Source organism: Saccostrea cucullata, unplaced genomic scaffold (assembly GCF_032062105.1).
Source record: "Saccostrea cucullata isolate Sc308-1 unplaced genomic scaffold, CSIRO_AGI_Scuc_v1 ctg907, whole genome shotgun sequence".
NCBI lineage: Eukaryota > Metazoa > Mollusca > Bivalvia > Ostreida > Ostreidae > Saccostrea > Saccostrea cuccullata.
Window position 1 is genome coordinate 458,427 of NW_026935419.1, and position 17,071 is coordinate 475,497.

General features: G+C 36.1%; 1 protein-coding gene across 1 annotated transcript; it reads left to right on the forward strand.

The window, feature by feature from the left end:
• Nucleotides 1-5,256: 5,256 nt before the first annotated feature.
• LOC134242771 (uncharacterized) lies at nucleotides 5,257-15,654 on the forward strand. The gene is made up of 5 exons (XM_062724897.1): nucleotides 5,257-6,702; nucleotides 9,414-9,554; nucleotides 9,765-9,961; nucleotides 10,778-11,005; nucleotides 12,693-15,654. The coding sequence occupies exons 1-5, from the start codon at nucleotides 5,457-5,459 to the stop codon at nucleotides 14,052-14,054; spliced, it is 3,174 nt and encodes a 1,057-aa protein (XP_062580881.1). The 5' UTR covers nucleotides 5,257-5,456; the 3' UTR covers nucleotides 14,055-15,654.
• Nucleotides 15,655-17,071: the final 1,417 nt, after the last annotated feature.

The window sequence follows — 17,071 nt, forward strand, 5'->3', positions numbered from 1 at the left end:
GGCAACAAAGTTCGAAAAAGCAATTTTTAGCATATAGGTCACAGTCAAGGTCACACAATCATTGTCCTTGGTGTCATATGAAAGAACTGAATTAGTGGAAATATGCATACTAAATATGAAGTCTCTTTATATCTCCCAAGTTCGAAAAAGCTATTTTTAGCATATAGGTCAATTTCACAGGTTACGAGTCAAGGTCACAAAGTCATTGACCTTGGTGTTATATGAAAGAGCTTAATTATTAGAGTAAGCATACCAAATATGAAGTCTCCATCTCCTATGGTTCAAAAGTCAGAAGAAGCTATTTTTAGCATATAGGTCAAGGTCACAAGGTCATTGACCTTGGAGTCAGTTTAAAGTGCTTAATTAGTGGAGTATGCATACCAAATATGAAATTTCTATCTCTCACGGTTCAAAAGTTATGGCGAAGGTTAAAGTTGACAACAGACAGGACAAACAATATACGCCCGAATCTATTGATTCGGGCGCATACAAAAATGGCAAGGTTAAGTGCATTTTCTTAACCACAAAATGAATACCATCATATTTTGGCAAACTACAAAATTGACCCCCAAGAAAAATGATTGAGTTTTACAGTAATATTATACTGTAATACTATAGTATGTATTATGTTAATGTATTAGAGCTCACCTGAGCCAGGATGTCAGATGAGCTTTGGATATGTACATGTACATGTAATATGTTTACATTGCATAAACTTTTCATAATTTCATATCCTCTTCCCCAATATAGGGGAATTTTCTACATAAGTAACGAAACATTTGTCATGATTTTAGAAACAGAAGGACCATGTCCTTTTCTAAAATTAAGCTCATACAGGAATGAACCACTTCTAGAAAAGATCAGGAAGATGTCAGACAAGAGTTTAAAAACATATTCAGATTGGTGTTCTTATTGCAAAGGAATGGGACCCATGGTTAAGTTTATAAAATATTTATTGATTGATTTAGCAAAAGGAGGCATATGTTTGGTTAATTTTCAAGTTCAAAGAACTTGCCCTGAGAGTGTGCCACAGTAAGAGATCAATTTTATGTAATATAGTATATTGACAGAACTTCTAAAGATCAGAAAATGTGTCTTGAAGGTAGGGGAAGGCAAAATATGCCTAACTTTTTTGTAAAAAACTTAAAGAAGAAAAACATACTGGAAAGAAATTCAAAATTGATAGTAGCAACTAACAAAAGATTAATGATGATACAGCACGTGTGTTGAGGATTACAACAGAAATATGTAAGCAAAAATATGATATTAAAATTCCCAAAAATGTGTTTCTGACCTCAGAGCTGGGATTTTTTGTACGGATGGGGGTCAAATTAATTATATAGTTAGAGTGCATAATTTCCAGAAAACTGAGCAAACAAATTGAATGCATAGATATAATCACCATGGGTGCCTTCTTCCAAACCTTTGAATTTCCTGACCCTTTGGACAGAGGTTCTTTTGTGTAGGGCTGTTTTGATTACATAGTGCATCAATAGCTTCAATTCCGTTACTTGAGATTTGGCAGTTAAACTGAGTATCAACCTCTTTTAGTTGTCTTTTGACGTACTGTGCTGGTTGATGCCTGAGCCCAGTGCTGAATCCACCTTGTTCTTAGTTGTGTCTCTCTTCTTCTCTGCAGTGACTGTATTACAAGTATCCCGTCCTCTCTGACTCTGGTGGTGGAGCATCTGCATGCGAACCTAGCTACTAGTATAGCAATCAAATGAAATTAAAATGTGACCACTAACCTTGTAGCTCCAAGTTTTCTGGCTATCTCTCACGTAGCAAGTAATATAGGATGCTATCTATATCTATATCAAATTCACAAAAATGAGCTAAACCTAGTTTCACAATTGATAAACTAGGTTTAGACTGTAAACTAAGTATGGCACGCCAAATTCACAAAAATGAGCAAATAATTTTTCACAATAGATAAAATAGGTTTATTTGTAAACTGTAGTTTATGGACTGTAAACTATAGTTAACAGTTAATTATATTTTAAATTGTAAACTATAGTTAACAGAAAACAATTTTACAACCGTAAATTACGTAACACCGAAAACTATATTTTTGAAAAACATAGATTTTCTGATAAATACAGTTTCACGATTTGTAAACTATAGTTTACAAACCGATAACTATAGTTAACGATCTGATAAATATATATATATAAAAAACTCTTAACTTTTTTAAATTGTAAAATATAGTTTACAAACGTGAATCTATGTTTATCAACAAAATCTATTGTTAACGCTTATTACAGACAGATAAACTTAGATTAGCATTCGTAAACTCTAGTTAACAACTGTTAAATATAGTTTTACAGATGAAAACCCAGTTAACTATAGTTTACGGTTTGTAAACTATAGTTTACAGTCGATTAATCTAGTTTATCAATTGTGAAACTAGGTTTAGCTCATTTTTGTGAATTTGGCGTGCTATATATATTTTACATCTGTAAACTATAGTTAACGCGAAAATCTATGTTTCACAACCGTAAACTATACTTAACTATGGCACGCAAAATTCACAAAAATGATTTAAAATAGTTTCAACAATTGATAAACTAGGTTTATCGACTGTAAACTATAGTTTACAAACCGTAAACTATAGTTAACGATTCGTTAAGTATAGTTTTCATCTGCTATCTTCTACCGAGAATCTGCCCATATCCGCGAAATGCATATAATTTTGACTCACATTGCAGTAAAGTATTATTTGCTGATCACTAGAATGGACTAGTTTAGTAGAATATTTTTGGTTAAATTGTTCTTGTACAGAGAAAACAATTTTTATTATGAATTATATGTTTTTTAAAACCATAATGAAAATTGTCTCTCTTTGCTAAATAGCGTACTCGCATTAAAAAAATCGGATTTTTCTTTAAAAATTGACAAAATAACAAAGTGGATCTACTGATTAATGGAGGATAGTGTATATGGAGATAACGAACAGTATTCAAGCTCAAAAGTCTATTCAAACAATGCCCAGGACAGAGCAAACATGGGCCTCTGAAACGTCACAGGTGGGATCAGGTGTCATGAAAGGGTGAGCATCCCCCTGCCGACCGGTCACACCCGCCGTGTGCTCCTTGTCATAATCAAGAGAACATAAAAAACGTTGACAAAGTGTCCAGTTATTTTTATTTACTAAACATTAGTATGAAAATCGTTAAGATACTTAAGAAATTGCTTATAAGTAAGGGAAACTGGCGATGAAATTATCACGTTAATCAGAAAGATTGGTTATTGTCCCCCGCTGAAAGTGGGTGGTATTAATTTCCGTGTTTCTGTCAAGACCTCTTGTGTTCGCCGCCCGTCCGTCAGTCTGAAGTTCGTTTCGTTTACGCGATATCTCAAAAAGTCTCCGAGCTTTTGCAGTTAAATTTTACACAATAACTCCCTATGGCCTAAGAAAGACCCCTATGATATTGAGGTCCAATCGTCAAGGTTATCAATCCAAAAATCTGCCTGTTTTAAAACTGTATCCCGTTTCCGTTTAACACATATAACAAAGTAAGCCTTTTAGGTTTTGCAATGAAATTTTATACCACAACTCCCTATGGCATAAAAAAAGGCCCGTATTTGATTTTTAGGTTAAAGTAACCCCCCCCCCCCCTCCATGGTCCGCGCATATATACTCTTCTTTTTCCTTGTTAAGCGGAGGACATTGTGATTTCGGTATACTGTATAAGCTTATTTGAAATATTTAACTTGTCTCTTTATAGTAAAATTTAAAGTATGAAACCGATGTATTAATGCCTGTGTTATTTTATATTTCAATGCCAATATTTTTGTTTCTGGTTTTACTATTAAATTTATATCAGCAGTCAGCATGAATGGTGTTAACTATAAGTAGAAATGTGAGCATCCTTTTCATATCAACTCTAGAGTACTTGTAAATGTTTTAACATAATAATTTTAAAAATGACCTTTGAAAAGGAAAGTATATATATTTACGAGTTCAATCAATTTTTACTGAAAAAAAAAAAAAAAACGATGCCTACAATGTCAAAAAAGCACACACACACACACACACTTTTAAGTTTGTGACTACGCCTCTGATACTAGTAGAGAAATAGTTTCCAATTTTATACAAAAGTTTGGCGTTAAATATATTCCCCAATGACAGTACATTTAGTACTAAATACAGGGGCTGACAAATAGATTTTTAAGGCACTTGCCCAAGGGCAAGTGCATGGTCACACCAAAAAATATTGATTTATCAAATATTGTGTATTTTTCTGCCTGCCCTACCATTAACTTATACTGTATTTATAATTATTTCTATAAAAGAGAAAGACAAATACTGAGTTTAATATTAAATTAAAATTGATTTTATTGATAATTGAAAAGTCACTTGCCCACGGGCAAGTGGTAAATAAAATTTCTCTTGCCCAACCCTAAAATTCACTAGCCCCGGGCGTCGGGCAATGGGATTGTCATCCCCTGTAAATAAGTATATTTCATAGATACTAAGTAGATTTATAAATAGTATAATCCAATTCTAATCTGACTCCGAATGAAATGGGGGATTTAACCCTCTGCTCCAATCTTTGGACTTCATACTTTGCTCAACTTTTAATTTTGGTTTTTTTTTTTTTTTTTGCTTGTCAACTTTTTCAGGGAAGTAAAAAAATTTTTTTCTCAGGTTGGCCCCCCACTTTCAAAAACGATGCTACGTGCCTGTTTCAAATTTCAACTGACAAGTAAAAACACGCCCCCTACCTCCCAGCCTGTCAGTTATTTTTGTCTCTATGAACATCTTCGATACCTGGATCTACCGGTACCCCTAACGATTGAATTGAAAACTTGACTTTTATCATAAGGCAAAAGCTTAACAGTCATGTGCCCTAGCAAAAATTTAGTCGAACACTGCTGGATAAAAAAAGGTTTTCCAGAATTAAAAAAATAATTTTTTTTAGCATTTCAAATTCACTGAACTGATTAACTTATATCATAATGAATTATATAGAGATCTAATTCTTACTCTATAATTATCTTCTGACCTTTTTATACGTATATTTTGAAATTTGACCATAAAATTTTACCATCAAAAATTAATTTTTAACAAAGAAATTTAGATTTATATAAATTAACGTAAAAGCTTTTTTTCTTATCATTCAGTTGGTTTTCAGTATTTTAAATAAATTATCAACTTGAATTTGAAAATACGTTTATCTGAAGAAACGTTGTCGACGACTCGCGGATTTCAACTGTAACCTGCAGGGTCCATGTTCACAGCGACCCCTAACGAGCAGAAAAACAGGAAAATGAATGAATGTGTTCGCGCCATCGTAAACTACGGAAACAGGCGAATATTTCACCAAAGAAATTTTTGACTTTTGTGAAATGTAAGTTAAATGTATCTCTCTACTCAACAAGAGACCACGACATTAATGTTATAGTGGAACTTTTCCATAAAAATAAAAATACCCAGCGAAGTCAAAACAAATATGGCGGACCCTGTGGCCAATGTTATTGATATGAATGGAACGCATGTTCTAGAAAATGGAACCATTATATCCACCCAGGACATCGACGGATCTGTTGTAAACGGAGTTGGGGTAACAGATGAGGATATTATCCAACAAGCTTTGGACGAAGCGACGGGGACATTCGTACAAAGTGGCATGGGGTATGCCAGTGGGACGGATCCCGAGGCGCGTGTCGAGGAAGAACTCATTGCTAGCGTGGTCACCTCAGAGGCGTTCGTCACTGCTGATGAGATAAATGGTGACAGTGACCAGCTGGTGACAGAAGATGCGTCCAATACAGCGTTTGATGGAACAACAAATGACAGCATTAACGATCAACTGGTGGTGAATGCTTTTAATAGTGAAAGTGTGGCCCAAAGTGAGGATAGCTACTCAAACACTGAATATGCACTTGTGAAAAATGAATCAGACTTTGCCACAGCAGCAATGACTGCTGTGACTCTTCCAGAACAGGGTTTGACAACAGGGGACCCCAATGTTACCAATGACGCTATGTCAACCACTGTCCAAAATAACGTCTTGAAACTAGACTCTGCTTCAGGCAGAATAAGTTTGACACTGATGCCATCCAATCAAGCTAGTGGCGCTCCACTGGGATCTAGTCAAAATCCAATCCGCATCATCCAGCAGGGAAATCAATACACACCCATGCAGAATCTGTCCACCGAGCAACTCCAACAAATAATGCAAGTCGTTCAACAGCAACAGGTCACAAAAACGTCAGAAGAAGGGTCAAGTATTCTGTTCAATCCTCAGACAAATACAAGGATAGTTTACAGGGTCATTTACCCTTCAGAACTCCATAAAAATGCTCAATCTTCAACTCTCAGTCTAAAGACAGGTGGAGCAAGGAAACATTCACAAGGGCAGCAAACACAAACTCTGATTCTGAAAGACGGTCAAAGACGGCCGTACAAGAAAAGAATGATAGAGGATGATGAAGATCGCCTCAATGGGCCAGATCTATCTCGAGAGGAAAAAGAGGAGCGAAAGAAACACCGCCCACGTACACGATCAGGGAGGATTTCAAAACCTCCTAAACACATGGTGAAGGACTACAAACACATTCATGTGTTGGATTTTGAGGAGGAAGAGGCGGCGGATGATTCGGATGGAGGATACTCGGACTATAAATACAGCGAGGGTGAGGAAGAAGAGGATGATCATGTGATTGATGACCAAGACGAGAGCAGCCTCGACATGGGTAAACTGTTCAGTTGCTTAAACAACAAGTATTATGTTACCTTAATTCAAGCTTTAAAGTTTTGAGTATTGTAATTGGTATTCTATAGAAGGATAATCTAGATTAATCAAATTAAAATTAATAATTGTATAAATCGTGAAGTCCAGAATTACAGTTTAAAATTATATACTACAATTCAATATTGAGAGAGAAAAACTATTGCCGAAAGTTACTTTTATACACTGCAGGGGGGTATGTCTTTTAACCACAAGGAACCACAATGAACCCCAATGAACCACAAGGAAACCACAATGAACCACAAGGAAATCACAATGAACCACAAAGAACCTCTTATTTAATTTTAATGAATCTAGATATGGTTTATATGCATTTTTTAGTCATTTGAGTCATACAGGTGACCTAAATCTGTTATAGTCCGACGTTGTTTTGTCCATCTGTTTCCTAATCTTTTGAACCATTTCAGCTTCTTTTCTTGAACAGCTTATCCAATTTCAACCAATTTTGGCACAAAGCATCTACAGTAAAACTTGGTTAAAGCGAAGTCACCAGGACCTAAAAAATAATTTCGCTATATCCATAATTCGTTATATCCGTACAAGGAATACGTTAAATTCACATAGCTGGGGATCCAAGATAACTTCGCTATATCCGTGAATTCTCTATATCCGTGTTCGTACTAAACGAGTTTTACTGTATCAGTCTTCGCGAAAAAGAAAAATCGCCACAGGACATTTGGACAGACAGTTAACACAATTTCACAGGACCAAACGAATTTTCACCGGTCCAAAACTTTTTCATATAATGATCACAACGATGTTTTTTCATGGCATATGAATCAGTAAACATGTCTTAAGCTTTAAAAAATTTTTTTTCCTGTAACATTCCCCAAAAAATAAGGGTGACAGGAATTCTTTTTTTTCTGCTTATGTATGGCCAAACACACTGAATACCAGGTGTCATATTTCCAGTGGACACCCAACATGGCATCCAAAATGGCTACCTAGCGGAAGAAAACAAACTTCACAACGTTGTTGAGGGAAATTGTTGTTACAATAATGATTACTCTTTATATTTAAGGTAATTTGTAAACTACATTGACATATTTTATGTCTCAAGTTAGTAAAAGTTACAAGTTAATTTTTTATTTAAATAAATGGAATCGGCTGATTGATTGTCAGAAAAAAAATCCACTCGGGGATAATTTGAATGGGTAACAAACATTATTTTTTTTTAGTAGGTTTTAAAACAATCACAATCAACAAATACAATAGGTTTTTAAAAGTGTGTTTTGGTATAAGATTAAGCGTCTATATGATGAAATAGAAATATAAAATTTAAAATCCAACCAAAACGAACCTCGGACAAACGGACCGAATTTACTAGATAATGCATCAGACCAATCAGATTTTCACCTGTTTTGTCCGACGGACCGGTGCTTTTGGGATAGACTGCTGTATAGGTAAAGGGGAACAAAAAGATTTGGATTTCAAAATCTGAGTGAAGACGTATGTTAAACAGTATACCGTATAAGAGGAAATTTTAGCGAGATGCAAATTTAGCGATTTCTACCTAAAAACTGGTATAAATAATAGGAAATTAATTTTTAGCGATATTCAATTTTAGCGATGTCAGCACCCTTGCTAATAATGCAAAAATTAAATCCTCGCTAAAAATTCTACTTATACGGTATATTTACATCCACTGAATATCTTCTTTATGCTCCCCTTTACCTATAGATGCTTTGTGCCAAAATTGGTTGAAATTGGATAAGCTGTTCAAGAAAAGAAACTGAAATGGTTCAAAAGATTAGGAAACAGACAGACAGGAAGCACAATGTCGGACTATAACAGATATAAATAGGTCACCTGTATGACTCAAATGACTAGAAAATGCATATAAACCATATCTAGATTCATTAAAATTAAATAAGAGGTTCATTGTGGTGTCCTTGTGGTTCATTGTGGTTCATTGGGGTTCCTTGTGGTTCCTTGTGGTTAAAAGACATACCCCACTGCAGGGTCAGTGATTTGATAAACACCGGTACCGGTATTGAATTTATTAGGGCTGCCACGGTTCAGACATTTTTCGGTTCGGTTCGGTTCAGAAAATAAATTCTCGGTTTTCGGTTTTTTGTCGGTTTTCATTTTGAGAATTTAAATAAAAATCTTTATATATATCAAAGGATAATGAGGATTAAGGACATTGTAGAAAGTACTATTTTGCTGACACAAATTTCTATCCATTTTATTCAGCAGAACAAGTGGTTAAATGTAACAAAAAATAACGAAGTAATAAACTTCTTGTTTAAAATAAAATAAATATAGTTATTGACTAGAGTTATCACCAAATCACAAGTGTGGGAATACTTCACGTTTTTGAAAGTAGGGGACGTGGTTGACAAAACAATTACTTGTGATTTGGTTTTCCTTCCACATGTATTTGCCATGTTTAAATGTCTTCGATGTTATCTGTATTTTCATTGGTTAAAGAACCCTTCATTGAAATAAACAACCAATCACAACGCGTGTTGCAAGCAAATTAGTATTATATAAAAGATAAAAAAAACCGAACCACCATGCGGAAAATTGTGTAACCGAATGTTGACAATCGGTTAACCGTGACAGCCCTAGAATTTATATATCTAGTGTTGAGAATACATGAAAAATGTGCCCTGAGGTTTTTTTATTGCTAATGACTTGAAGATTTCACAGGTTTGCCCACATCAGGAAAACCAAAGAACTTTCAGTGCTCTGTTTGCAATAAGGCATACATAGGACAGGGAAGCCTAGAGCGACATTATAGACTGAACCCAGACCATGCCCCCGACGGTCAGCAGATAACAACACAAGGAAGTAAGTCATTTTCTGTACATTTGTAATTAAATATTTTAATATCTATGTGACACACATGCATTGCCTTGTTATCACACATAGCTTTATATGTGCATTTTAGGAACAAATATATGAAGTTTGTGGTAAAATTGAAATCGTAATCAATAGATCTCTGAATGGAATTTTAACCTTAATAGACTAGTAAATAAACACTGCTTTTGATTCAAACAGGTTATTTTGGGAGTGTGTCCCATAATGGATTTTCCAATGCTGGGAACATGTCTGAGGATAGCAATACACAGGACTCTACCTCCAGCACCCCACCTCGACCCCCCTCCACCCGGGGATATTACCAGAGGCGGGGAGGGAGCAGGGGTAGGCCACCTGGGCCAAACTCAGCCATCAGACGCAGATCTAAACTTAAAGAGGTGAGGGTAATTGTGTAAACAATTCCTCTAGAATCATTTTGTTCCATTAGTTATGCAGGTAAACGATGGAACTGGTTAGTATGCATCAAAACCTTTTACTTTTATCAACAGTAAACCAATTTGACTAAAAGTGGCAAAACTCCATAAAACCTTAGTCACTTTTTTACTACTACTAGCCCCCCCCCCCCCCCCCCCCCCCATCCAATCCCGTCCCTCCTTCCAACAAGCATTAAAAATTTATTTCAGTCTTTGTGTTCTAATTTTTACCTTTTCTTTAGACTTAACTTCATCAAATGTCTCTAAACTTTTTTTTTTAATGTTAGGCATTTAAACATGCAACAATGAACAAAACTAATCATAGTTTGAATTATGTCTGAACAGAGCGTGCATGGCAAAAAATCTCAGTTGATACTGGAATATTTTGGAACAAAACATTAGAATACTATCATATTTTAATTTACATTTTGCTATTCAACCTAGTCTTAGTCTTTTGGAAAGTGTCATTGCATGTTTTCATACTAGCAATTGTTTAGTATACAAGTACAGTGTATCTACACTCAGATTTGAACAAGGCCATAGAGTAGGGACAGAATACATATGTAGATTTAAGCAGTTTATAAACCATTTCATTGAAAGAATAGTTTCTTCAAATGAGAATTTTTCACACAGACACACCTTTTTCAGTAGATTTGTTGTTGCTTAAATTTGATCATAAAGCCAAATGCATGCATTGAAATTCAAGTGGTGAGCTACACACACTAATTAAATGCATTTTGTTTATTAACTTATATTTATTTTCCTGCTATCTGCTTGTAGTTGATATCCAGCTGTTCTGATGAGGATCTGATTGACCTAGTTTTACCTCGGATTGCTAAAGTTTTCACTCTCTGGGACTTCCTCCTCCTCAAGGTACAGAAAGGTGTGCCAAGACGACCTCACGCTGACCTCATTTACAATGAGTTCAAAACACTCGCCAAGGAAGTGAGGGAAGTCTGTAAAACTTTTATGCAGCCCAGCACAGAGAAAAGCCAGAACATTTTGAAGGTGGGTTTTAAAAAAATGAAACAAATGGATACTTACCTCGTAGTAGAACTGTAGAATATCTTCTATATGTTTTTAGCTCACCTGAGCCAAAGGCTCAAGTGAGCTTTTCTGATCAAAATTTGTCCGTTGTCGTCGTCATCGTCGTAAACTTTTTACATTTTCATCTTCTTCTCAAGAACCACTGGGCCAATTTCAACCAAACTTGCTACAAAATATCCTTGGGTAAAGGGGATTCAAGTTTGTTCAAATGAAGGGCCACGCCCTTTTCCAAGGGGAGATAATTGTGAATTAGAGAAAAATTAATGGCATTTAATATAAAAAAATCTTCTTCTCAAGAGCCACTGGGCCAGGAAAGATGAAACTCATGTGGAATCATCCACAGGTAGTGTAGATTCAAGTTTGTTCAAATCATGACCCCCGGGGCTAGGGTGGGGCCAAAATGGCCGACCCAAGTTTTACATACCCAGGTAGTAATATATAGAACAAATCTTTAAAAATCTTCTTCTCAAGAACCACTGGGCCAGGAAAGCTGAAACTTATGTGGAAGCATCCTTGGGTAGTGTAGATATTAAATTGTTAAAATCATGACCCCCGGGGGTAGGGCGGGGCCACAATAGGGAATCCAAGTTTTACATAGAAATATATAGAACAAATCTTTAAAAATCTTCTTCTCAAGAACCACTGGGCCAGGAAAGCTGAAACTTATGTAGAAGCATCCTTGGGTAGTGTAGATATTAAATTGTTAAAATCATGACCCCGGGGGGTAGGGTGGGGCCACAATAGGGAATTCTAAGTTTTACATAGAAATATATAGAACAAATCTTTAAAAATCTTCTTCTCAAGAACCACTGGGTCAGGAAAGCTGAAACTTATGTGGAAGCATCCTGGGGTAGTGTAGCTAAAGTTTTCAAATCATAAAAGGGAAGGGGGTAGTGGGGCATGATAGGACTATAGCAAGAGGGGGAATCTGGTAAAGAACTGCATCACCCAAGTTACTCAGGTGAGCGATGTGGCCCATGGGCCTCTTGTTGTTCAAATCATGACCCCCGGGGCTAGGGTGGGGCCAAAATGGCAGACCCAAGTTTTACATAGGGATATTTAGGGATACCTTTTAAAATCTTCTTTTCAAGTACTTCAAATCCATGATTAGTGATATTTATATGGAAAAGTGTAGATTCTAGTTTGTTCAAAACCCCTGGGGGGGGGTGTTGCACAACCCCCCCCCCCCCTCCAACCTCAGTAGAACCCCTGTAAATGCAACCCCCCCCCCCCCCCCCCCCCCACCTCAGTAAACTTTCAGATCTGATCTGATATGTGCTTTTTCCAAGCCGATGTGCTCAGGTGAGCGCTGTGGCCCCTGGGCCTCTTGTTTTTAGACCAACATTATATTTATACTGACTTTATAGTAATAAGAAAAAACAAAAGTATTGCAATCTTGGAGCAACACCTCACGAAGAATGTATCTATAAATCAAGACAGCATTTAACATCGATTCTAGTGCAGGTCACATCCCTTTCTCACAGGGACAAACATGCACAAAAGCACGTAACTATATCACCTCTAACACTGCTTTGAGGGGATATATAATTACAATTAGGAAAACAATATTTTACACTGATCACTGCCCCTAATTTTATATAATCAAGATTGGAGCCCTCACAAATAATTTGATTGGCTTCCATTGTAGGTTGAGGATGAGAAGCTTGCAGGTGCTGTAGGACTGGAGGTTGGTGGGTATGAGATGAAAGAAATGCCTGCAACCCAGGAATCAGTGACATTCCCTGAGCATGCCGCTATGACACTCAACTCGGTGAACACTCCTGTGAAACGCAATCTAAACACAGTGATTAAAGAAGAAATTTCTTCTCCTGCAAAGAAATTTAAACCCTCAATGTCAGCAGCAATTGCTTCCTCTCCTTCCTCCTCATCATTATCATCTCAAAATTCTTCAAACAGCAACACCTTCCCCATTGTTAATCCAAGTTCTACCACCACAACCAATAAAAAGATAACCATCTCCACCAGTGACGCTGCAATAAGTAGTCTTGGAAGATCTTCCACCCAACCTCCCATAGTCATCCATCCAATTTCTCCTTCCACAATGAGCAAGGCAGTGGCCAAAGTCAAATCTCAAGGCACTGCTGCCTTGTCCTCTACCATTAACTCTCAGAAACTTCTAATTTCTCAGTCCCAACCGTCCGCCCCTATCATTGTGCAGTCCGTACCTGCTCGAAGTCGACATCAACCAACCATTGCAAGTGGGTCACCGGTGGTGGTGCAGAACGTGCCACAGCCCGTTTTCTCTGGAGGAGTTAGCCTTCTGAACAAAGTGAACAAGGCCCCTACGATTTCTCCAGCAGGAGAGACCAAGATAGTAAGGATTGTGTCCCCTGAGGGGCTCGTCATCAGTGAAACCCCGATCAGTAAAACTTCAACAGTCACTCATTGTCAGGACAGTGAAAGTACCAAAAATACTGTTACTTCCACTCCATCTGTTGTCATTCAGAACAACAGCATTGTGGAAAATTTGACTGTCGTCCCATCGGAATCTGTGACTTTGCAAACCACTGATAATTCTGTGTCGTCACTGGCAACTACCAGTGCTGATATTCATATAACCAACAATGATGAAGAGAGTTTTGTGACAACTGACTTCATTGGTTCCACACCTGAGGGATCTGTGAATTTGATGACAGCTGAAGTTGTTAGTGATAACGGAAGTGCTCAGGTTGTGGATGAAACTTCACATGTTATGGTGGAGGCGAGCATGGAGGACGGATTACAGAACCAAGAAGAATTGACTCAGTTAGTGGATGAATCCACATTGGAGGAGGCAGGATTTCAAGCCAATCAAATAATAACTGCATCTAATATTTATCAAACCCCTGATGGGTTCATCATTATACAGAATGAAGATGGCAGCACTGTGCAGCTCCAGGGAGGGGACGGGGAACCGATTCCTCTGGAGACGGTACAGGCCCTTCTAGCGATGGACACAGACGGTCAAACAATCCTACAGACGACGGAATCGGAACTCATCCCGGAATAGTCGCATCTCAGGAATGATGTGTTCAGAGTCCATAACTATTTATAAGGTAACAGTCTTGTACATTCATACATGTATATGGGAAGAATTGTTTTAATAGATCTTATGGAATTTCAGTTTAGAGATTTTTTGTTATGTATGAATAAAAACAAATCTTTTGTGTGTAAAGTTTAATCAGTTAAATTGTGAAACAAAGTATTGTGTGTAAAGTTTGAACAGTAATTGTTGTTGGTTGTTTTATTAACACAGATATTGTGGTTCTACATTAAAAACCAATGTTTTGTTTTTTTAAGTAAAAATTTTAGATTTGTATATGTAGATACAGTTTAACTTAAGTGTCTTGTAAACCATTATGTTGATTACCAGTGATATGCAGAAATCAGTCAATGGCTGGTCTTTCTATTGTTATGAAATTGACTCTATACCGAAATATCTAGATCCCCTGAAATTTATTGAAGCTTTTTTTTTATCAAAAGCTCAAGAGAATATGAGTATTGATATTTTATTCTTCAGTAGCATTTTGTTTTTTTATACCCGTAAGTTTTCCAGTTCCAATTCATTAACTTTATTGAATCACCAGGATTAAGATATTAAGCAATATCACTTTACAATTTTTTGGGGGGTGGGGAGAGAGTGTAGTTGGGTAAGGGTATATCCATGAGTTGCAGTTCTGCAACTGCAGAAATTTATTATTATCAGATAATAGAAAAAATAAGAATTAAAAAGTTCAAAGCTAAAAAATTTTCAAGATGTAAACTTTATTTTTAAGATGTCTGGAAGACGTATGTTAGATTAAGTTTAAATTTTGCAATATTTGTTATGTCTTATGCAATGTATGTCTACAAGACTAGAAAATAAAGAAATTGCAAAGATTGAGAAAATTCCTCCAAACCTAAACATTTTCATGTTTACCGTATGCCACACTTTCTATAAATAACTGTTAATTATTGGCTCACTAAATATGATATGGATAATCCACTGACTGTTTTCATAACAAAAAAATGAGATATACAAAAAATTCAAAAACAAGTTGTTTTCATAACTCTTCTGTCCACACCCATAAAAGAGGTTTAGATTCTAATATAGAAATGATAACTTTTCTTTACTGGACCAATATATTTCTGTGTAAAAATTACAGTTTTCTGTCATTTTCTTCTCTCTTTAGATGCATGTATACTTATTGAGGTTTTAATTGATTTGAATATTTATTTTACTATTTATCTGAAATTGTAAATATGAATTGAAAGTTTATTTTAGGAAATGTGCACAAAGGAAATACATATTGTATTTGATATTGTAAACAAAGTGTCAACATAATATATTATAAAAGCCCATTCCATTGATAGCCATGGAATAAATTTCTTTATTTAATAGGAAAATAGAGGTTTTGGATAAGTGAAATTATGATGTTTTAATATGCATATGCGTAGTATAATGGAAGTTTATTTATTACATTAATTTGCATTCACTGACATAATTTGATCATGTGCAGCTACATAATGCTTTATTTATAAATAGTGATGACAGATTGTCTAGTTACGTTGCCTGTATGACAAGTGTATTGAAATTGGTAAGAAGAGGATAATAAAAACATCTCACTATTTACATCTCTTGTGTTACATTGGGCAGAAAATCAATGCGGAACAAACGGATGATATTAAGTACTGCAGTCTTTGTATACACATACTAATTTGTCATCAGAAGTTCTACTGCTGTTGGTAACAGGTGCTTGTCTCAAGAGCCCAGAAAATATGGTGATGACTCAATTTTGTTAAAAATGGGAAGTGAAAGGAGTTGCATTATGATTTACCAAACTGTTGAACCTTCAATTTCTAGGATTGGGATTTACAATTTTAGTTCAAGAAATAAATGCACCAATTCCTTAGTCTGTATCCTCAGTATACGGGTACACTTTATCTACCATACAATTTCCAATAATCCCCATGTTTTTAACAAAATCTTCGTGTCAACATCATATCCTAATTAAAATATAATAAAATGTATTCCAAGTTTGCATTGGCGGATTTAGAGAGGGGGGTGGGTGGGCCCGCCCTCTTTTGTGCCCAAAATATACATAAGATTTAATAAATCAGTGTGTTTGTGACTGAGGGCCCCTACTCGATTCCAAACTGCCCCCTTTTCAAGATCTCTGAGGAGTTGCGGATAAGAGATGTGTACCCTTCAATATTATAGAAAGAATGGCAGTGTCCATGTTTTTCTATTGGAAACCCAAAATATGTGTCGGATCAAAAAGTTGAATAAAGAATGGCAGTGTCCATGTTTTTCTATGGGAAATCCAAAATTTGTATCGGATCAAAAAGTTAAATAGGAGGTCACAATGGCACTATGTTAAAAAGATTCTGTGAAAGTCATTAAATTTCATTCAGTGGTATGAGGAGTTGCGGACAAGAGATGGGTACCCCAAAGCGTAACAGACGGGACATCCCGATCACAATATACATTTATTTGACACCATTTTTAAAATCTAAATCTATAAATTTATTTCCCAATAAAATGGAAATATAAGATATCACTGTCTAGTTTGTTGGGTATGCCAGGTACATTGATCAACGGTCTTCCGTTATGCAACTCATGTTTCCAACTAGCGCTATAAACCCTGACATATCCAACAAACTAGACAGTGATTCCTTTAGAAAGTCTTATAATTGGCAGGAAGCATGTAAGCAAATTACGACCCAATTTTAGGTCAGATTCGGTAATAAGGTAATTTTGAAATGTTGGCTTTCAACGAGGTTGTTAAAACCCCTGACTGTAACATCAACTTTTCTGTCAGTAGCCTGTCTCGGTTTAAAAATTGATCGGTGCATGCTCTTGCACACTGAACTAGTTCGGAGACATTAAACACCATGTGCAGGTGATAGCGGAATATATTTAAACAAACAAGAAAGTTGTCAAAGGAAAAAAACTGAAGGAATTAATCTAATTTATTATTAAATTTATTTGTTTGTCGCCGCAGTGGTTAGAACGTCATCTGTAGAGTCGCGAAGTAAGGAGTTGAT

What these genes read in the sequence shown, in the direction of transcription:
- LOC134242771 (XM_062724897.1), top strand. Translation starts at nt 5,457, where the DNA reads ATGGCGGACCCTGTGGCCAATGTTATTGATATGAATGGAACGCATGTT. An exon ending in CGAGAGCAGCCTCGACATGG is followed by an intron (nt 6,703 to 9,413) that starts GTAAACTGTTCA and finishes AAGATTTCACAG; the next exon opens with GTTTGCCCACATCAGGAAAA. An exon ending in GCAGATAACAACACAAGGAA is followed by an intron (nt 9,555 to 9,764) that starts GTAAGTCATTTT and finishes TGATTCAAACAG; the next exon opens with GTTATTTTGGGAGTGTGTCC.